We start from the raw sequence: 21,849 nt of genomic DNA on the forward strand, positions 1-21,849 counted from the left end.
CACACACACACACACACACACACACACACACACACACACACACACACACACACACACCTCTCCATCATTTGGCTGCCTGGTGTTGGCAAGATTGGTTCATACGTTGAGGGCTGTGAAGAGGATGGAGCATGAGGCATAGATGTGTGAGTGAGAGTTGGAAGAACTGGATACAGCTGTGTGTGTGTGTGTGTGTGTGTGGGGGGGGGGGGGGGCTGGTGGTATCCTTGTGAGGACCAGTTTGAGTCTTTAGGCATTCAGAGTAGAGTAAAGGTAAAGTCCCACTGATTGTCACACAATGTGTGAAATTTGTTCTCCACATTTGACCCATCCCCTGGGGGAGCGGTGAGCGGCAGCAGCGCCGCGCTCGGGAATCATATGGTGATCTAACCCCCCAATTCCAACCCTTTGATGCTGAGTGCCAAGCAGGGAGGCAAATGGGTCCCATTTTTATAGTCTTTGGTATGACTCTGCCGGGGATCGAACTCACAACCTCCCAGTCTCAGGGCGGACACTGAGCTGGTTGCGTGGATGGTAGAGTGATGCCATTTATTTACAAATTGTGGGTTTTTTTAAGCCGGTCCTCAGTTCTTTTATTTAAGGAGTTACATTAGGGCTGTTAGAACTTGAATTTAGGGTTAAGATTAGAATTAGTTTTAGGTTTAGGTCAGAATAGGGTTTAAGATTAGGGGTGTGGAGGGATATACAGCATAGTGTCATGATATTTTATAGGGCTGTGGAATAAAATCGATACGGCAATATATCGCAATATTTTTTCCTGCAATACTGTATCGATATTTCATTACTTTCTATTTCAGTGCATTCAGTAACACACTCAACACTCCGTAGTTTTGACTCAATTTGTCCACTAAGTTATCAATATAAAGTGATGTATATATTATTACACTACCTGGGTGGTACACAGCAAATTGCATTTTCAGTAAATTATCTAGAATATTGCAATATATCGCAATTAAATATATTGTATCGCAATGTATCGTGATACAATCGTATCGTGACCCATGTATCGTGATACATATCGTATCGTGAGGTCCTTGCCTAAATCTGATGTATTATTATTATTATTATTATTAGTTCTCTTTTAATGCCATCTGCACATCTTTATATTCTTTCATTGAACAATCATACAGGTGGCGATACTGTTGAACTTGTTCTAGTCTTTCATCTATATACCCTCCATATGTGCTACAAGCTAAGCTAAACTAATTTATTAAACAAGGACAAAAAAGTTACAGACCAAAATATCAATAAGGACGTACAGTTCAGTGAAAACTACAATCTCCATAGCGACGTCCAGTCACAACAAATCATGACGGTGTCCGCGACATAACTAAATTATCCAGCAGGTGCGCGACACGAACATGTCGAGCGCCCTACCATAAATCAGCCTTTAGAAGCCAGTCACAGAGGGGTGTGTATTGTGTGGGGGGCTCGAATCTTGTTTGGTTTGCTTTGTATTGCAAGTCAACCCGTCGCAGCAAATGTAAAATTGTGTGAACATGGGCATCTGAGCATTGCTGTCGACTCCCTGTGTATGTGTGTATGTGTGTGTGTGTGTGCGTGTGTTACTGTGCGTGCGTGTGTGCGTGCGTGTGTGTGTGTGTGTGTGTGTGTTACTGTGCGTGCGTGTGTGCGTGCGCGTGAGAGACAGACAGACAGAGGAAAGGGAGGCCATGAATAATGAGAGATGCTAGGGGACGAGTGGACGGCGGAGACATGTTCCAGCTATACTCAGCATATTCTCTCCTCGTAGAAAAACAAAACAAAAACACGCTCTCGTGTTCTTGCGGGACTCTGTTCCCCTGATACCCGAGCCTGACGGATGGAGGAGGTGGACTCAGCACGCCTGGAGCTCGCTGGTGTTGAAATACAGAGAGAGGGAGAGAGAGAGAGAGAGAGACAGAGAGAGAGAGAAAGAGAGAGAGAGAGAAAGAAAGAAACAGAGTGAGAGAGACAGAGAGAGAGAGAGACTCAGGGCCCCCAGTGGTGAAGAGCGATGAAGTCATCAAATCTATTAGTGGTATTTTACACTGACACTTTTATTCTGCTATCTGTCACCACCTTCCCTCCCTCCCTCTCTCTCTCTCTCTCTCTCTCTCTCTCTCTGTGTTTCTTTCTCCCTCTCTCTCTCTCTCTCTCTCTCTCTGTGTCTCTCTCTCTCAGTGATCCACACGCTGTCACACTGTCAACATATCAGTTGCTAAGTGTGGCTGAGGCCCCGCTGCTTACAGCTTTTTGATTAATATGCTCTCTGGCTCCCCCTGCTTACTCAGCATTCTCTCTCTCTGTCCCTCTCTGTCCCTCTCTCTGTCCCTCTCTCTCTCTGTCCCTCTCTCTCTCTCTCTCTCGTTCGTCCTCCTTCCCTGCCTCCCCGCTTGTCCGTTCCACCTCTCGTCTTGCCTGTCACTTCCTCTCAGCGTCTCCGCCCTCGTTTGTATACCTGTTTCGCCCTGTTCATCTTTCTCTCCATCACCCTGTGTGTGTCTCTCTCACTCCTCCTTGTCACTACACAGGCAGAGCCAGTTCCGCTGATTCAGCCATCAGTCTCCTCACCTTCGGGCGCCCTGATGCCCCCCGTCTCCTCTCTCCCCCCCCTCTTTGCTTTCTCCTCCTCCTTCTCTCATTTAATCTCTCCTCTGCACCAATTCAATCACTCTTCTAACAGGCCACAAAGACTCAATTCAATCAGCTGCCACTGGTATTAGGATAAGCCCTGTTGAACTGGTTAGGGATTTGTCCCCAACTCCCCCCACCCCTGCCCCTCCCCCTCTGCCCTCACCTACTGTTAGGTGACGTGTCGAGTCGACAGCTGCTGTGTGTCTGGATTATTACACCCAGATAACCACACACACACACACACGCACGCACGCACGCACACACACACACACACACACACACACACACACACACACACACACGGTATCACCTGTGTGACACAGACATGTTCATGTGGTAATGCTGTCTAAATGTAAGATTAACACTTCACTTTGCAATGACCTTATTTCAGTGTATTTACTCGGGTTCGACCGATGTTGTATCAGGTCAATGTTGCACTTTTATGAGGTCAAAACCTAATATATTGGCTGTACTATTTTACTATTTTATTATATTAAACCAGTCTATAAAACCTACACCTTGTCTTAAGAAGCTGCCAACACACCTAAAGCACCTTCATTAGTCTGTGTTTCAGTGGCTAAACACTGATTAGACACTGATTAGTTGTAATCTTGTGGGATTTATTTTATTTTTTTATTTTGGGGGGGGGGGGGGCAAAAAAGGTCAAATTTGGCACACAATATCAACATCTGTTCTAACTAGTATCAACCCGTTTATTATATTTTTCCCATGGAAAAGTAAAGAGTAAAAAATGTAAGTAATGAGTATAACAGTATAAAATAAATAATACTTTCAACACTCTTCTGTACTGAAATGGCATCAACATTTCACCAAATACATCTCAAATGTGGTGTTTTGACCCTCAGGGCCACCGTACTTCTATCATTTGCCAGCAGAAGTTAATGGTGATAGCGGATGGAAAATAAATCAATTTTGAGATACAAGTCTGGACAGCAGCCAACTGTTTTCCCTGACATTATTCATTAGTCGAGGGGGCAGGCTTTCTTGGCCGCATTGATGCCCATATGGAAGTACTAAAAACTGCAGTTCCTCGAGTGGCCACTTGAGGCTGGCTGCAGAAGCGAGTCAGTCCCCATTCACCCCCATGTTAAAATGCCAGAATTGACAGCACAAATACAGCCTGGGTCAAAAAACGGTTTTGGTCTGTATTAGTAATTTCACCTTTCATGACAGCTGTGGGGGGAGGGGGGGGGGGGAGTTTTATATAACTCACCCGTTTAGAAGTAAGATAGACAATAGAGTTTAGAGTAAGATAGACAATAGAGTTTAGAGTAAGATAGACAATAGAGTTTAGAGTAAGATAGACAATAGAGTTTAGAGTAAGATAGACAATAGAGTTTATAAGTAAGATAGACAATAGAGTTTAGAGTAAGATAGACAATAGAGTTTAGAAGTAAGATAGACAATAGAGTTTAGAGTAAGATAGACAATAGAGTTTAGAAGTAAGATAGACAATAGAGTTTAGAGTAAGATAGACAATAGAGTTTAGAAATAAGATAGACAATAGAGTTTAGAGTAAGATAGACAATAGAGTTTAGAGTAAGATAGACAATAGAGTTTAGAAGTAAGATAGACAATAGAGTTTAGAGTAAGATAGACAATAGAGTTTAGAGTAAGATAGACAATAGAGAAAACTATGTTTAGTTTTTCATGAATGCTATTGCCTCGCTTTTCAGATCGAGCCAGATAGAGTGAAAGTGGAAGGCCAAAGCTGAAGCATAGGTGAAAAACAAATTGACATTTTCGATATATTTTGCTGCCGACTGATATGTATCTGTTGACTCTCCTTATCACGCCGTCTTTGTTTGACCAGGAAGAACACATTGTTCTTGTCAGCAACACATTTGCAGTCTGCCTTTACCCTTTATTATCCAAGAAAGTCTCATTGAGAGAGAAAGCCTTTTTCAATTGAACTGCAGCCAAAGAGATTTGAGCACAGCTCAGCACAAGTGCAAGTGGCGTTTACCTTAACCCCATCCTACCATCATTATCTCCCTCCCTCTCTCTCTCTCTCTACCTCCCTCCCTCCCTCTCCCTCCCTCCCTCCCTCTCTCTCTCTCTCTTTTTACTGTATATTTACCTCCACCAACAGGGTTGGCGGGTTACATTTTCGCCCCGTTTGTCTGTCTGTTTGCAGGATATCTCAAAAAGTTATCAGCGGATTTCCACGAAACTTTGTAGCAGGTCATCGGCCAACTTAGAAGTAATAACTTTGTAGCAGGTCATCGGCCAACTTAGAAGTAATAACTTTCGATGCCCACTTGCCAAAAGGGGGCGTGGCAATGGACATGTTCAATCACAAAACGGCGCTTCACTTCCAAGCAGATTCACCTAACACCACAGAACAGTTCAAACGGGATCAAAAAAATGATTAGGCTCTCGCCATTCACCACCATTCATATTTTTTCAGACACTGGTGCGCGTTGGCCCCGACCGGAAGGGGCGGGACTTTGGCTCTCTATAGAGTGCAAGAGATGGTGCCGTGGTGGCATCACCTGGCACCAAATATCAGCCAATAGCAGATGGTTATTTCAGTAGCGTGCTTTTCACCTTTAGATGTCAGGCTTTATACACAGATTTGGGTTTGGTGTTTGGCTACATTTAAAATTTCAAATGTCAAACAACATATAACAATTTAAACATCCCCCCAAAGAACAAAAAATAACGTATCTCCCTCTCTCTCTCTCTCTGGACCAGAGGCCCACTCCAGCGCCATGATGTTCGACTGCCTCTACCTGGAGCTGTCGGCCTCCCTCGACCACGGCACCACTGAGCTGCTGGAGGCGGCGGTGCGGGCGGCGCGGGGCGACTGCGTGGGCCCGGGCTGGACGGACGGCGACCCCGGGGCGGGCCGCAGGGAGAGCCTGACCAGCCGGGCCAAGCGCTTCCTGTCGGGGCTGGTGCCGCGCTCCTACTGCCGGGACCGCGACCGCGACCGCGGCCGCTACCGCGAGATGAGCCCCCGCCACCGGGGCAGCAAGATCCTCCGCCAGAAGTCCCGCTCCTGCCACGACCTCAGCTCACTGTGACACACACACACACACACACACACACACACACACACACACACACACACACACACACACACACACACACACACACACAAATAGACATACACATGCCAGACGGAAACACAGGACATTCAGGAGACACACGCGAGTGAGAGAATAGAGGATGGATGGAGAGACAGAGGACATGCAGAGAAGAGCAAGAGGGAGAAGAGAGGTCAAGTGAGGTGACACAAGTCGGGAGGGAGGGTGGGTTCAGGAAGATGGAGCGATAGAGCTCAACCTTTATCCTGAGAGAGAGAGAGAGAGAGAGAGAGAGAGAGGCAGATTAAAAGAGAGAAACAGACAGAGATAAGGAGGTGAGCATAATTCGCCACACCAGCTCGGGTGAATCAGCAGGCACTCATTAGAAAATTAGAGGGAGACGAGAGAGTCACTGATTGGGCGATTACTGTGGCGAAATGGGCGGGGGATTAAGTCACAAATGAACACACTCCTAAGAGGCACGCACTGATTATGTAGAGACTGATAGCAAATCCTAATGTAGACCTATTGTATACTGTTTTATAGCATGCTGTTCCACCGTGAGTAGACCATCTGAGATAAGACGTGACCCTGTGGGTTTTATAGTCACACTACTGGATTTGTCGTACCTCAGTGGCCAATAGCTAATGCACAATCTAGCTAGCGTCTCTACCGAAGCCATCTCAAAGGCAAGACCCTTTACGGGTACTTACAAAAACGCCCGATCCACACGTTTTTTTTTGGTTTTTGTTTTTGTACCACACGCTTATGATCCAATTTCATGCTCGTGCTCCAAGGTGTTTGACGATACTACTGCCATCGCCTTTGAGAATGACGCACATTCATCGGAGACTTTTATACGAGTTTGGCGATCCAAGCCCAAGCCATATCCCATTATGGAAGTCCATCGTGAGCAGTCAGCACAAAGAACCCTTTATTGTATATGTGGGATGTGGCAGCGAGGGAGAAAAGGTCAAAGGTCAAAACGGCTATAATGGACAGACGCGAGCAGGACTGACCAGGCCGCCAGCGGGCTGCCGGGGAGGAGGACAAACGAGAGCAAAACGAATCTACCTGTGGCTGTTTCATGCTTCTTCTTTTTTTTTTGTTTACCTATTGGCATTATCATGTGTGCTGAGACTGTATCCTGCGATGCTATTACCTGGACTTGGACTGGCACTTCTGTAGGGGCTGACCACACAGGGGGGAATTACGACATCCCTCCCCCCCCACCCCCAAGAAAAAAATGATGTTCTGGAAACGTTGTTCGGCTGTCTTGTCGGCATCATCGACACATGCTCACTTGTTTGTCAGCGTCCACTAAGTAAGCACTCTTGTCTTTCCAAGGAGAATAAATGAATTTTGTTGACGTCCTTAACGAGCGTCTTGTCCCCGTTCCTTAACGACGTTATTAAATGAATGTCCCATTTCGGTTGTTACTGCAGTAGGTTTGAGAGATGACTCGTCTAAGAGACCATGAGAGGACTTTTCAGGACAGTCTCATGTTTTGTTCTAGAACTTTGCAGCAAAAAGAAAAGGAAAGAAAGAAATGCCATGTCAGCACTTTGCAGTTGTAACAGGATCTCAGGTCAAGAATAGATCGTCGAGAGAGAGAGAGAGAGAGAGTATGAACTTGCATATAGGCAAAATAATATGCATTATCCCCACTAGGAATATGTGAGAACGGTCAACTTGTGAACGTGAACATAAACATCAAAATCCTATCTCCCCATGTAAATCATTGGCACCAGTGCTCCATGCTAACACTTTAGTATACTATGTTGAGTGATAAAAAAAATAAAAATCAAACGTGATAAAATGAAAACTTCTAGCAACTCTAAAGCTGAGAACTTCTAGCAACTCTAAAGCTAAATAGTTAAATATTCTTCATATTTAATATTATATTTGGCTAATTTACATGAAATATGATATAAATAGGGTTCCCATGCCATGGGTCCTTGAAATCATTGAAAGTTTGTAATTTTGAGGGGGGGGGGAATCAAAGCCTTGAAGGTTTTTCCAAAATAGACTTTAATAGACATGGGTCATTGAAAGTGCTTGAGTTTATTATATATTTTGTGCAAGAATAGAAATTCAAGTTCTTCTGATATATATTTCTTTACTTAACGTTAGTAAACAAGCTACATTCCGCTGTCTGCATGTATGCCATCACTGTAACAGCACAGTTGAGAAGTGTTCACACATTCAAGCCTCTTTAATGGTCTGTGAGCTTCTGTAAAGCTGCTAGTTCTCATTAAAATGTTGAAGTGTTGAGACAGTAGACCTAATGAACTGTCACAGCACACTAATAGCAATAACCATGCCTAGAAGTGTAGTCTGCTATGATGACATTAACCTTGATCCGTGTCTGCCCGCCGACTTCCACAGAGATATGAGCAAGGGATTATTATGAGAGAGGAAACCACAGACAGCTGAGCTTTTACCCTCAATGAAATGATATGAGCGTGTAAGGGAACGCCTGCTGCCAGGCGTACAACTTCCCATTGAAAACACGAAACACATCTAGTCTAGACTGGGTATATATTTCCCAGGCATCTGATTTGGAAGCATAAAGAGTGAGAGATAGGTGGGATTTGAACCAGTGAACAACTACACAACAAGCAGCTGTTTATCTGACTGAGCTAGAGCCAGACTCTATCAGCTTATTCTATCAGTGTTCAAACTACTGATGATAAAGAAGCATCACCGCTGACATCTTAGTCAGCAGCTTATCATGTGAAATTTCCAAGTTCCAGAGTCTGATGCAGGGATTGAAGCAACAACCTTCTGCACCACATCCACATGTTTATCTGGGTGAGCTACAGCCCACTTCCTCTGGCAGAGAGCCGGGCAATATTATGGATGAAAAATCATATCTCAGTATTTTTGAACTGAACGGTGATACACAATATAATGTCTGTATAAACAACTAAGACTTAGTCGTTTCCATACTGTCACTCAACAAAGTGTATGCTAACGCGTGTTCATGGTGCAACAGAGCCAATGATCTGCATGGATGATTTTAGTGTCTGTGGGTAAACTTGGTCTATGCCTCAATGCACTGTAGCAACACTTTATTTCCCCATGGTTGCACGGTCGAATGCCCAAGAGCCAGAAAAAGTCTACGAAAAATCATTATGCTGCCACCATAGGTTTTACCAGGTATTACAACAGCGCAACATAGACTACAATTATTAGCAGGGTTGGAAATACTGTTCCATGTTGCTGCACAGAAAGACAAGTATGAAGGTTCTGATGTGGGTATAGTTGCTATCTGGAGTGGATACATTGGAGGACTCTTGAGATGGAGAGGGAAGGCTGGTAAAGAGACAGAGGGGTTGAGGAGAGAGAGGGAGGGAGGGGGCGGGGTTGGAGAAATGCTTTGAGGAGTAATGGTTGCTTGGAGACTGTTGTCAAGGAGACAATAAGTCCTGAGTCCTTTGGCATCTCAATTGTCCTATATAATAAAGATATAAATAAATATATGTAGATGTTTCAGGAGGAGGAGCTTTTTTGTTTATATTGGTCCCCCCCCCCACTTCAGGAAGCGGATGCAAGACAGACACAGAGATGGTGAACTCGTCAAGAGAGATGGGGGGGGGGGGGGGGGGGGGTCGGTTTTATGCACCGTGTGGCATGGCACGTAGACGGACCAATTTTTTTTTTTTTTTAATATATGAACATAGGTCGAATAACCGTCAAATAAGAGACGAAATGTCACGATGACAGAGGAGCCCCGGGGGAAGTGGGGAGGAAAACAGTTAAATAACAACACAAATCCTCTCCGTGACACTCTATCAGTCCCTCAAATCGTGACAGATATCCTCCCTCTCCCGCCTTTTTCCGTCGCTGACTCACTCGGTGGCCATTTACTGGGAGTCAGTCTGGGCGAATGACTACTTTCAGAGCGCGCGGGGAAGCCAGAGGTAGCCTAGTAGAAAAATACGCCTACTGTGCACCAGAGGAAACCTGTCTAACTTAGGCCTCCCTTTACACAGAGGGAAGACTATTTTCAGCCTATGCGCATCACTGATGAAATGCATATATTCTCCTTAGGTGTGGGCGCATGGAGGCGGTATCGGAAGTGTGTGTATCAGGGGATGGGCCGGGGCAGAGTGCATGTGGAGGCTACAGTGATTGACACACACACTGTCACAGGCGAGGGACACTGAGTGGCGTTGAATCGAGCCGTGGCCTGAATCCCCGGGAGAATCCAAGTGATTCTCTTTCACGGAGCCGTGCCTCATTGTACCCCAAAGGTCATTGTTCCATTGTTTTGTCTCCCTAGCGCACAGAGGCAATTATACATGTAGGCACACGGCTATAATCATCAAGCAACACCAGGAGCCGGAGAATAGACCCTTCTCGAAGTCACGGGGGCCATGTTTGTGTCGAAAAGGCAGGGTAAACACAGGTGCAAGCAAAACAGTAATGAGGGGTTCCAACTTACACTCATGGAAGTTGGAAACCCTCATTGGTGTTTTGCTTGCACCTGTGTTAACCCTGCATTTTTTCGACACAAAATGGGCGCCGTGAAAAGGGTCCATAAGCCAGGCCACTGCATATCTCGCTCGGAATGAACTAGTCTGTACCCACAATAAAAAAAACTGTTTCGGTCAAACGAGGAGGGCCCGGAGCCCTGCAGGGTAAACACAGGTGCAGGCAAAACAGAGACGAGGGTGTTAGAAACCCTCGTAGTGTTTTGCTTGCACCTGCGTTTACCCTGCCTTTTCGACACAAAATGGCCCCCGTGAAAAGGGTCTATGCGGTCTGAACACCTTGAGCAATGCCCTGCGAAGTTCCCGGCAATGTGGAACAGCAGCAGGTTGAAATGCGAGAGGCGATCCACGTGCGCTGTAAGTCGTGTCTGGCAAGAGTGTGACAAAACACCTTCATGGGATCAGTATTGATTCTCAACGGTACATAGATGTAGTGGGCCTGGGGGACGCTGCTGTGTTAATGCATCAGCTAAAACTAATGAAGACGGTGCGGTGGGCCCTCGGTGTGTCCATCACCCTTATATGAAGTGGTTTCAAATGGAACTAATGTGGAGTCAAGCTAATTTAGCCTGGGATGTAAACCATAATAATGCTCTCACGGACCGCCGATTAAGTCTTATACAATACACTTAAGAGTAGCATTTATGGCAGAATGGGTATGCTGTGACACAAAATCAAAATGGGACGATTTATGCAATGGAGAACAATGATATAGTCTGCCTGCCACGAACATGTATTCTCTCAAAGGGACTGTGTTGGAGATGTGAACCACAGCTTGTGTGATATGATGACTGCATGCTCTGGGGTGGAGTTGTTTGTTATCACACTGCACTCTGCTGGCCAAATGCTCTATGTGCAGTTTTGTAAGTGCAACAGTTGCAGCAGCTTGTAGGTACATTGTACGGTATATACCATCTTTCATGACACTAAGCAGAATACCTGTCCCTGTGTGACTGGCCATTTAGTCAGGCCTCGCTCACAGAGCTGGCATGCACTTCTCTTTCATTGCCCAGAGGGTTTTCACTGTCAACTTCACTGGCTGATTACAACTATATTCACCTGTGGGCTCCTCAACTCTGGAGCTGTCCATGGTGCTGAACCTGTAGGGGTGCTCTTTACACTTTCTGAAAGATTCAGCGTGAACGCACATAATGGCATAGCTACAGTAAGCGATATTTTTTTCCGGATGATGGCGAAGGCTGGAGGCACCCTCTCTGCCTGTGATTGGCCTAGCGTCAAACGTTCATCCAATCACATTCGCTTGGCTATCCTGCGTCTCTTTCTACAGTCTGTGGTCCGACAGACAGCAGTTTCGCTTGCTAGCATGCATGAAAGACGCCACTGTGTGTTTATGTTTTTGATATAGTCTGGTTTTTGGTTATTAATGCTGCCGCTACTTTAGCAGTGCACGTATGTAGCCTACAGAGAAATAAAAAAGAAAAGATAAAAGATTAATGAGAATTGATCAAGGGTTATATAAAAACAGTGTCAATGCCCATTTACTCATTCTAACACAAGAGTGACATGTATTTGAATTGAAACATGTATCAGTATGTGGTGTTTGCCCAGCCCTTCATTGGGAAATGCAGCTTTATGGAGTTGGATCACATGGAGATGGTCTTCAGAAAGTTTGATGAGATTGCAGCGGAGATGCAGCGGAGCGGGACTCAACCCCACAACCTCTGGCCCCGGTGTCTCTGTGTGTATTATTCCTTCACACCACCAGCTGCCCTTCAAACTCACAGCTCTTCTCCGGGCACTCTTGTCTCTTCCCTCTGCCTGTCTCCATTCAAAACTGACTGAGGCTCGAACCCACAACCGCAAAAGCAGCTGAGATCTCAATATTGCCGGGCAGCAAGCCTACTCTCTGTGCCACCAAGTCAGACTGATTGAATGAGGTTTTCTCAGGGCTTTAAATGACTCTTTCCTCTGGCTGTCGACATTCAAAACTGACTGAGGATCGAACCCACAACCTCAAAGTCACTGAGGCTCAAACCCACAAGCTCCAAACTGCTAGACAGAAATCCAACTCTCCGAGCTAGTGGGTCATAGTGATTAAGACTAGAAGATTAAAGTATAGTCTTTATGCATCTTAAAATATGTTTTGAAGGGACCTTTTAAGTTGAATATTATTTGAATTATATTAATATGACGTGAGTTTCTATTCGCCTTGCACAGAAAACCTTTTACTTTTATACTTGAGTACATTTCAGAGCCTGTACTTTTTTCCTTTTACTTGAGTAATTAAGTTGAGTCAGTACTTCTGCTTTACCAGTATTTTTTTTTACACAAATAACTGTACTTCTACTTAATCAGAGCAACAATGTTGCTCTTGTCATTACATTTGGAATGACAAGAAAAAATGTATTGTGTTGCACCTGCTGCTCACGTTTGAGATACTTCTGGCTTGCCTGGAAAGAAGGTGGGAGCAGCAGAGTACAGTCAGCCAATCAGAGGGTCATGCCTTCGCCTAGCCTTCGCCATCATGGGGAAAAAAATATCGCTCCCTGTACGGGTGCTCTTTACACTTCCTAGCTACAGTAAGCTGTGGCAAACACAATTCTGCTCTCTCTCTCTCTCTCTCTCTCTCTCACACACACACACACACACACACACACACACACACACACACACACACACACACACACACACACACACACACACACACACACACACACACACACACTCACTCACAGAGAGACACTTTGCATTCTTATTATAGGAATAGTATGGTTTATGAATGGTCTCCACTCTCCACCCATCAAATGCAATATCTCAGACACCACTGATTGGTTTATAATGAAACTTCAGAGATGATGTATCTCACCGGCGTTCTGGCAGGCAGAAATGATTGGGCCAAGGGGAGCACTCCATTCAGTTTCAACATTGATTCAGGACTCGAGGAGTCAAATTCTCATGCTTCTGACTCAAACAAACAGAATCTTCTGTATAGCTTGTTTGCAACCACGTGATTCTGATGATGCCGATGACGTCGCTGGGGGGCAGCTCTCCAAGAGCAAGAGGTTGGATGCCGCTCCATGCTGCAGGTATCACCAGCAGATTGTAAAACATGTAGGATATGATCCATACACAATGAAGAAAAGTGATTTTTCCAGCAGCTTGTTGCTAGTGCTTTCCTATAGCCTGCTGCTGGTTGCCCCCCAGCATGATCACATGGTTTGCAAACAAGCCAATGGTCAATGGTCTCGCCCCTTGACGTGACATCACCTGAAAACAAGCTATAATGCTCCTCTCCTTGGCTGGTTTGTCTGGGCCAGATACCTTCTTGTTGCCCTCTGTCGTCTGGTGCCGTTACTCTGCGACTGGACCAGCGACACACTCAACCTGCTGTCCTCCAGCTTGCTGCAGAAACAGAACAGAAACCTGTTCACATACCACAACTGTTCACATACCACAACTCAAGTAAACACTGTCTTCATACAAATTGTCATCACTCATACACATTAGAAGAGTATCTAAAATTCTAGTTCATTGCACATATGACCCTAATTTGACCCCAGAGAAGGATAGATAGCCTACTGCATGCTGATTGTAAATTAAATTACTCAATTTCCCCTCTGGGATCAACAAAGTATTTCTGATTCTAATGAAGGGTATAATTTTCATATTTCAAGGGGTGAGAACCAGAGCGGCGTGGCATTTTGGGAGAAAATGAGTTATATCAAATGAAAGCTCTTGATGAGCTCTTTCTACTGCCCTTAAGGGCACATGTGAATTCTAAGCCAAAAGGTCCAACACTGAACACACTGGACTATTTGGGACTTTCTTCCGTTCAAAATAAATAAATAAATATGGAAACATATTTTGTTCAATGAATGTCAAAATTGTCATCCATCCACATGTATATGAAGTTTTCATTTGGATGGATTTTAGTAAACAAAGTCAGGACAAAGTCAAAATGTCACTTACAGCCTTTTGGTTCTTGCCCCTCGAGTTGATGTGTCAGCTCCTTCCTCTGCTCTTTCCTGATGAGACCACTGGTGCCTGTGTGGCTGCTTGCCACAGAGCCTCTTGTCATCTCCGCTGAGAGACGTCCGCCAGATAGAGGCCTGCCTTTTACTAATCCATTTGAAATCGGGGCTCTCCTGTGTGACCCAGCTTGTTTTAAATCAGGGCTCTCCTGTGTGACCCAGCTTGTTTTAAATCAGGGCTCTCCTGTGTGACCCAGCTTGTTTTAAATCAGGGCTCTCCTGTGTGACCCAGCTTGTTTTAAATCAGGGCTCTCCTGTGTGACCCAGCTTGTTTTAAATCAGGGCTCTCCTGTGTGACCCAGCTTGTTTTAAATCAGGGCTCTCCTGTGTGACCCAGCTTGTTTTAAATCAGGGCTCTCCTGTGTGACCCAGCTTGTTTTAAATCAGGGCTCTCCTGTGTGACCCAGCTTGTTTTAAATCAGGGCTCTCCTGTGTGACCCAGCTTGTTTTAAATCAGGGCTCTCCTGTGTGACCCAGCTTGTTTTAAATCAGGGCTCTCCTGTGTGACCCAGCTTGTTTTAAATCGGGGCTCTCCTGTGTGACCCAGCTTGTTTTAAATCGGGGCTCTCCTGTGTGACCCAGCTTGTTTTAAATCAGGGCTCTCCTGTGTGACCCAGCTTGTTTGAAATCAGGGCTCTCCTGTGTGACCCAGCTTGTTTTAAATCAGGGCTCTCCTGTGTGACCCAGCTTGTTTTAAATCAGGGCTCTCCTGTGTGACCCAGCTTGTTTTAAATCAGGGCTCTCCTGTGTGACCCAGCTTGTTTTAAATAAGGGGGTACGGTGGTGCAGTCGGTAGCGCTGTCGCCTCACAGCTAGAAGGTCCTGAGTTCGATTCTCGCCTGGGACGCTGGAGTTGTGACCCCCCCATATCTTCAGTGCCTACTGCCCAGGTGGGCTATCTCGTCGAAAGGGCCTTTCTGTGTGGAGTTTGCATGTTCTCCCCGTACCCCCCAGGGGGTTCCTCCATACATAACCCCCACTAAAAACATGCAGAAGATCGTCATCCGACCAGTGACGACAACATCTGAAGTTGGTCCAATGAAGGTCCCGGGGACCTTCATTGGACCATCGCTGGAAAGAAATAGCGACCACTGCTCCTGGCCTGCCCCCTGGAGCAAAGGACAAGCCTGGATGGGTCAAATGCAGACGACATATTTCACCGTCAGCATGAGTGTGTGTAGTGGCCGCATGCATGTGTTGTAGTGTGTTCGTGTGACAATAAAGACGGGCTGCCATCTGAAATCGTGTAAATCAGGGCTCTCCTGTGAGACTCAGCTTGTCTCCAACACGCCTGAGAAAACCTAGGGCTGACTGTGGGCAGCACCAGGATGAAGGATTTCTTAATTTGCTTTTCCATTAAGGAATGGATGAGAGTGGCTCAGGTGCTTATTTTTTTAATCACAAAATCAGGTGTTTTTTTTTTATCACAAAACAAACAAGCTTCTCTAGGTTGAATTATTGAGAATATGCAAACCTAGTTGTTATTCATCATGAAAAAAAAAATCTTCAGGAGATTCATTGTCATCAACGCACGATCAATAGCTTTATATTTTATTTTTATCCAATTACATCACAAACAATTGGACTGGAAAACAATACAAAGTGTCCAAATTCCCGCTTCAATTTCACTCGAGAATGTCACTGAAAAGCTTCCTCTTCTTGGACTGGCCGGTCTGGATTTCCTGCCAGTGGGCTCTTCTGTTCATGAAGTGGGACATGGCGAATTTGGCCCACACGTGGCGCGCAAACTGGTCAGACCTCAACTGGGTTTCACTCAGTACTGAGATGGAGGGAGAGAAGAAAGAGAAGAAAGCCATAAACATCAAAAACCCCAGCTTGACCCCCAGCCATGCCTCACACACACCCTGCAGAGCTACAGCCTGATGCATGGAAGAGTGAAAGTAGTGTTTTTACCTAGTTCCTGCGCGATGCTTTGCCTGTGGCTGACCGAGGCGCTGTTCCACACAGCTTCTAGCACCCGACTGCCCAAGCGGGAGCAGGCCATCTGGACGTACTGGCCCTGAGAGGACAGGAGGCGAGAGGGAGGGAGAGGGTAATGAGCCATAGAAAGCAACATTATAGCAGCCATGGGACAGTTAAAATAAAATAAACTAGCCTTGAAAGTGTTTGTCCTTTACAGCAGTGGTTCTCAAACTGTTTTACCTTCAGTACCCTCTTCCCCTGATTTCTGAATCCAAGTAGCCCCTTTACCCGACTACACAACATTTTGCTTAGAAAACTGCAAGAGAAAACTAAATGGATGATAACCCACCGTTTGAAGAATATAACATTACAAAATAAGAAAAATGGTGAAAGTGATGATCTCAAAGATTTTCATGTAAATACACGTCACCAAGTCATTAAGTCACTATCTATCGCCTACTGAGTTAACACACTGGTGATTGATGGAAGCCTTTGCATTTTCAGTATTACAGCATTTATGAACTCACTGGGTGTCCATTCATCGCCATAGGTCTCGCCAAAGAGAACGAAACTGGCATTTAATTGATACTGGTCTCTTGATTTGTTCTGACTTGACTTGTTGTTTATATGTTAGACTTACTGACATGGACTTAGACCTGTCTTGCAGTTAGAGACGATCCTGTACCCAAAAGCTCTCAGGTTCTGTCCCGGCAAACAGCCATGCATCAATTCAAAATATCCTTGAGCAAGATACTGAGCCCCACACTGCACATCTCAATCCTTGCCTCATGACAGCTACTGTCCCAGGCTGGCACATTCTGTAAGCGCCTCTCTACTCATACCTCAAGCCTCCTCAGGATCTTGCCCCGGCCCTTGTCGCTGGACGTGGTGATGAGGGCCTGGAGGACGTGGCTGCCTGCAGGGTCGCAGGCCAGGGTCAGCAGGTCAGCGGGGGTCAGCGAGCGCAGGCTGTTCAGGAGGAGGGAACGCTCCTTGAACCTGGACAGCGCCTGGACCAGCCGGGACCCGTGGTAACAGATAGAGGCCAACGGGACCTGCAAATTAACGACAAACTACAGTTGCAGCCTACCAGTGTGTTCAAAAGGAAACAATACCCAGAAAGCCTTTTTTTTTTAATGGTGTAGTTTTGCGATACATTTACAGTAACGGAGTAGAAATCTCTAGGGTACAATCAAAGTTCACCCAAACAGTATTTGTTTCGATTCCTCATCATTTACCTCGGTCTGTATGCCGCCCTCTGCTGTGTCAGAGTGGTAGTACACCTCATAGGTGAGCAGGGACATGAAGAGAGGGAGGCAGTTGGCGTGTCGAGTGCCAGGCTCGGCACAGTGGAATGCCTGAGAGAAGAGGAGACTCCATTAACCACAAATAAAACCACAAATAGTTTTATTCTGTCCTCAAGTTTCATCCAATCCAAAACAGACACAAGGGCAAAAACTTCACACTGATTTAAAAACACCGCTGTGAACCTTCAGCTCTGCAACAGCAAAATCTCAATGTTGATTTAAATAAAGTCATGGTTCATCACACCTAATATTCCTTGCAGCTTACCTGGAGAAGGCACTGCATCATCTCTCCCTGTTTCTCGCCGCTTTCTGCGCAGCTCTCTGCCAATTGGACGACCACGCCCATGTGACCTGCAGCCAAGATGTCCTCCACGCCCTGGACCAGCTCATCAAACAACCTCAGGAACTATTTGGAGGAGGGAAAAGGGGACATAGAGAAAACTGAGTAACCGGGAAATCCTTATTCTATCCATTTGTACTGTATGACAAACAGATATTATGACCTACTACCATCTTGTAATTGGCGGAGGCTGCAGTCAGCCTCTGTATGGGGAAGTTGGCGATGGGATGCAGGGCTAGGTTGACCAGCTGACCCTTGAGATGGTTCTTGTAAAGGTCACGGAGCAGGGCCTTGTGGGATAGCTGGATGACGGTCTCAATGAGGCGACTGGAGGCTTGGTCCTTGAGAAAGACCAGCAGTGGACTGAAACGAATACAAATAAATAAATAAATGCACATCAAATTTACATAACACTGCATGGCAATCCCTTCAGTGACGACTTGTTCGAGTATAGGATAACAGTTCTCTAACCTAACTCCGGGAGCAGCGCTGCGGGTCGTCAGGTACTCCATGATGCCTTTGAGGAGCTGTTTGCAGAGTTTCGGTCGTTTTCTGCGACAAATGGTCAACATGGTCTGGAACACTGCGCTGGCAACGGCGTCTGTCACGCTTACTAGGAAAGGAGAGGGGCACGAGGAGAGAAAACATACTTTCTTAAAATGTCAAATTCTGCAAATTTAAGATAAAACATGAAATACACATCTGCATTCACAGGTTCTTTCTCTCTCCGGCAAAGAAAAACATTTGCACGGCCAAAGCCTTTTCATTCTGGTTCACTCAGAGCTTTTCTGTGCTCGGAGGAGGCTTTGATGAAAGATGACTCGCCAAAGACGACTCACCACTTTTATGAAAGATGACTCACCACTTTTATGAAAGATGACTCACCGTTTACATTGTTCATCAAGGTCTCAGTTAGGCTTTTCAGCTCGTACCAAAACGAAGTGGGAGCCTCAAAGTCTGTCAGCGGGGGGGTGACGTTGCGTTCTTTTGCACCTGAAAAAAAAAAGGAGAGAAGATGATAATGGGTAAACGCCACAGGAATAAGCGTCTGCAGATCAAATCTCATTTTGATATTGGCGGGTGTGTAGGTGTGTGTGTAGGTGTGTAGGTGTAGGTGTGTGTGTGTGTGTAGGTGTGTAGGTGTAGGTGTGTGTGTGTGTCTGTACCTGGACGGGACTCTGTGCGGGGCGGTCCGAGACAGCCGGCCAACACGTGCAGAAGTGTGCGGACCACATGGGAGCCGTGCGTGTGTTTGATGAACTCTGCGCTGTTGTCTCTCACCACCTGGCTGAAAGACAACACCTGGGCCTCCAGGACGCCACAAGCCTCCTCTTCTTCGTCCGTGGTAGCGGACGGCTCCTCCTGTGATGACTCTACAATGGACACACAAACATAATATGAGCCATTGTACGACTTAATTCTCTGAGCTTTGATTTTTCACAAACACACACCCGTATTTTTCCATATTTGTAGTTATTAAAGATGCAATATGTCATAGGGTGAAAACTGTCACTTAAGCATAACACGTGGGGTGGTTCAGTGGTTAGCACTGTACACCTCACAGCAAGAAGGTTGTGGGTTCGAATCTCCTTTCTGTGTGGAGTTTGCATGGGTTTCATCCCACAGTCTAAAGATATGCTGTGTTTATGTAGTATCGCAATGTATATAAAGCTAGTAAAATGTGTAGTATGGATATGATGTATGTAACCTATGTTGTGTGTTAGATGGCTGTGATGATAAGCCCTTTGAGACATGTTTGTGTGATAATGGGCTATAAACATAACATAACTAATATAACACTAATAAATATCAGATTTAAACGTACCCATCCACCGAGACATCTGTCTGAGCGCATTCTCCACAATGTGACTCCCACACCGGTCGCACGAAACCCTCTGGAACTCTGAACCCGATTCTCCGCCCAGCTCAGCCAACACCTCCCCCACATGGTCGAGGCTGGCCAATGGGAGCAACCGCTGGAGCGTGATACTCCCTGTCATGTCCATGGCCACCAGCACCGCCTTGCCTTTCACCTCCGTGAGCACATTCTCCACAAACATCGCTGCAGAGGATATTGAGAGAGACACACAGTAAGAGTCAGCGGAGGCTGTGAATACAGTTAAGAGGCATATTGTTGGTGATATTAAATCACAAATAACACCATTTTAAAAGTTAAATGAGATGAGAAACTTTGAAAGTGCTTAGAGCCATACAGAAACACATCTATCCACTATGACAGAGCAGGAGGATGTGTATGAATGTTTGCTATCAAAAACCCATATGTATCATATTTCAACTAAGATTTAATGATGTAATATGTCTGCAAGCTAGAACTATTTTTTTTTACACAGGTACTCACTACAACAAGGGAAAGGTGAATCAAACCTTGTCTATTGGTGAGCTATGTATTCTTTAATTGCTATTTATGGGTATAAATAGTCCATCACAGCTCAAATCTGGGCTCAGATGCTTGAGGTAGTATGAATTAAAGGATGTGGCACGTCACAGTGTTAATTCAAGACACTGGTAATCTTAGAATGATCCTTCTCACCTCTCTCCTCGTCCTCTTCAAAGCCTTCGCCGAGTCTTTCGCCAACTCGGCGGAAGTAACCCACGCTCAAGGCATCCAGCCGCTCCTTGGCACCGCCTCCCTGAGCCTTTTCTCCTGCTTCACCTGCCCTCCTCTGCTTCTCTCCTCCGTTCCCCTCTTCACCGGGGTGGTTCCTCTTCTGTCCTCCCCCTTTCCATGGCTTCTTCTCCTCCACTTTCTCCAGCATAATGTTACCTCACAACTTATATAAACCTATACTTGTATAGGTTTCCAGTGGAATATCTTGGTCTTGTGAAAGATGGTGTTTCGCCTTATAATCTCTCTGAAATAGGAAACAGACAACAGGGCACCTTGAATGAAGGCTAAAGCTTGCTGACTACCATTTAAAAGTATGCCCTTTGCCTGTTTGGGCTAGGGGGCGGGGGGTGATGATGCCCTTTGATAGTGATGCCTCTTTTTGACAGCGGCAGGTATTGGGGTATGGTTTTCACGGAATTGTTTGTGTTGTTGCTAGGGAACAGTTTGAATCTAAGGGATTTACTCATAAATTCGCCTAGCCCTTCTCAGGACGCTGGTATATTCAGATACCTGAATCCAGGTCGTATCTAAATATACCAGCGTCCTGAGAAGGGCTACAATTCGACATACATAAAAACATCACTGAATGACTAGTGGCTACGAATGATTCAGAAAAGATGTTGAGTCTAGTCTCTTAAAACAGACGAGTTGGCTCTCGCAATTTTCAAATGCTGTTAGCAGAATAAATAGCCAGATTTTTGAATGGAGTTTGGCAATGCATTCTCTCCATGGAGGACCAGTTAGACAGACTTCCATGAAAAGCATAGCATGCAAAGTGTACACACACTAGCTCGATATTCTGTATGTTTTACAGACAGTAACTAACGTTACATCCACTCTTTTAGCTCTATCTGCGCATAATACGCATAGCAATACACAATTTAAAGAAGTTAACAGGTACTCACGTGTGAAATATGTGTGCTGTGTTGTGTTGACGCGTAATGATGACGCACATGGGGTGCGTAAATGATGACGTGTCTCGGCAAATCGTCGTGTGTGTGTGTGTGTGTGTGTGTGTGTAACCTCGCGTCACCAGGCTCTTCTCGGCGAGAAAGAGCCTGGCTCCCGCCCACAATTGATTTTGTCACCCTACTGGTTCCCGCCTAGAGCCCGCCCTAGACCGGATGGCAGCGTTTCTAGCTCGTCAACTTTCACGTTAACTTGACAATTTGACCCAAGTATCAGAATCCTCTTTCACCGTTTTGACCGGTGTGTCAGGCGGTGGTGGCGGAGATGCCATATTGCATAAACGTTTTGTTTTATGTAACGCTAGCTTTGTTTTGATCAGACTCTAGTTTAGGTAACATCACCGCGTCAAGCTAACGGCAACAAAGACGTTGTTAGGCGCATTGCCATCCGGTGTTAATTCTGGGTCCGGGGTTTACGCCCCCATGACAAAAAGCGGGGTGGAAGGTGCCCAGACTAGTGTGTGTGTGTGTGTGTGTGTGTGTGTGTGTGTGTGTGTGTGCGTG

The 21,849-nt window shown here is 45.7% G+C and overlaps 2 protein-coding genes across 2 annotated transcripts in view; one reads left to right on the forward strand and one right to left on the reverse strand.

Moving 5' to 3' along the window:
- rem2 (RAS (RAD and GEM)-like GTP binding 2) overlaps positions 1 to 5,684 on the forward strand; it is a gene marked incomplete at both ends in the record, with an annotated part of 27,662 nt that extends 21,978 nt beyond the window's left edge. Inside the window, one exon of the mRNA XM_083658803.1 lies at positions 5,353 to 5,684. Coding sequence (XP_083514929.1) covers positions 5,353 to 5,684 — 332 coding nt within the window. The remainder of the gene's footprint in view (positions 1 to 5,352) is intronic.
- A 10,104-nt stretch (positions 5,685 to 15,788) lies between these two features.
- Positions 15,789 to 21,306, reverse strand: nop9 (NOP9 nucleolar protein). The gene is made up of 12 exons (XM_083658795.1): positions 21,283 to 21,306; positions 20,300 to 20,621; positions 19,574 to 19,810; positions 18,915 to 19,121; positions 18,634 to 18,741; positions 18,220 to 18,361; positions 17,919 to 18,111; positions 17,674 to 17,814; positions 17,340 to 17,459; positions 16,944 to 17,156; positions 16,093 to 16,198; positions 15,789 to 15,958 (listed from the first exon to the last, which is right to left on the reverse strand). The coding sequence occupies exons 2-12, from the start codon at positions 20,523 to 20,525 to the stop codon at positions 15,804 to 15,806; spliced, it is 1,848 nt and encodes a 615-aa protein (XP_083514921.1). The 5' UTR covers positions 20,526 to 20,621; positions 21,283 to 21,306; the 3' UTR covers positions 15,789 to 15,803.
- Positions 21,307 to 21,849: the final 543 nt, after the last annotated feature.

Source organism: Poromitra crassiceps (assembly GCF_964638095.1).
Source record: "Poromitra crassiceps genome assembly, chromosome: 23".
NCBI lineage: Eukaryota > Metazoa > Chordata > Actinopteri > Beryciformes > Melamphaidae > Poromitra > Poromitra crassiceps.

Coding starts and splice junctions, on each gene's coding strand:
- nop9 (XM_083658795.1), bottom strand. CDS start 20,525: ATGCTGGAGAAAGTGGAGGAGAAGAAGCCATGGAAAGGGGGAGGACAG. Junction 19,811..20,299: donor TGAAGAGGACGAGGAGAGAG/GTGAGAAGGATC, acceptor TATCCTCTGCAG/CGATGTTTGTGGAGAATGTG. Junction 18,362..18,633: donor CTTGATGAACAATGTAAACG/GTGAGTCATCTT, acceptor CTCCTTTCCTAG/TAAGCGTGACAGACGCCGTT.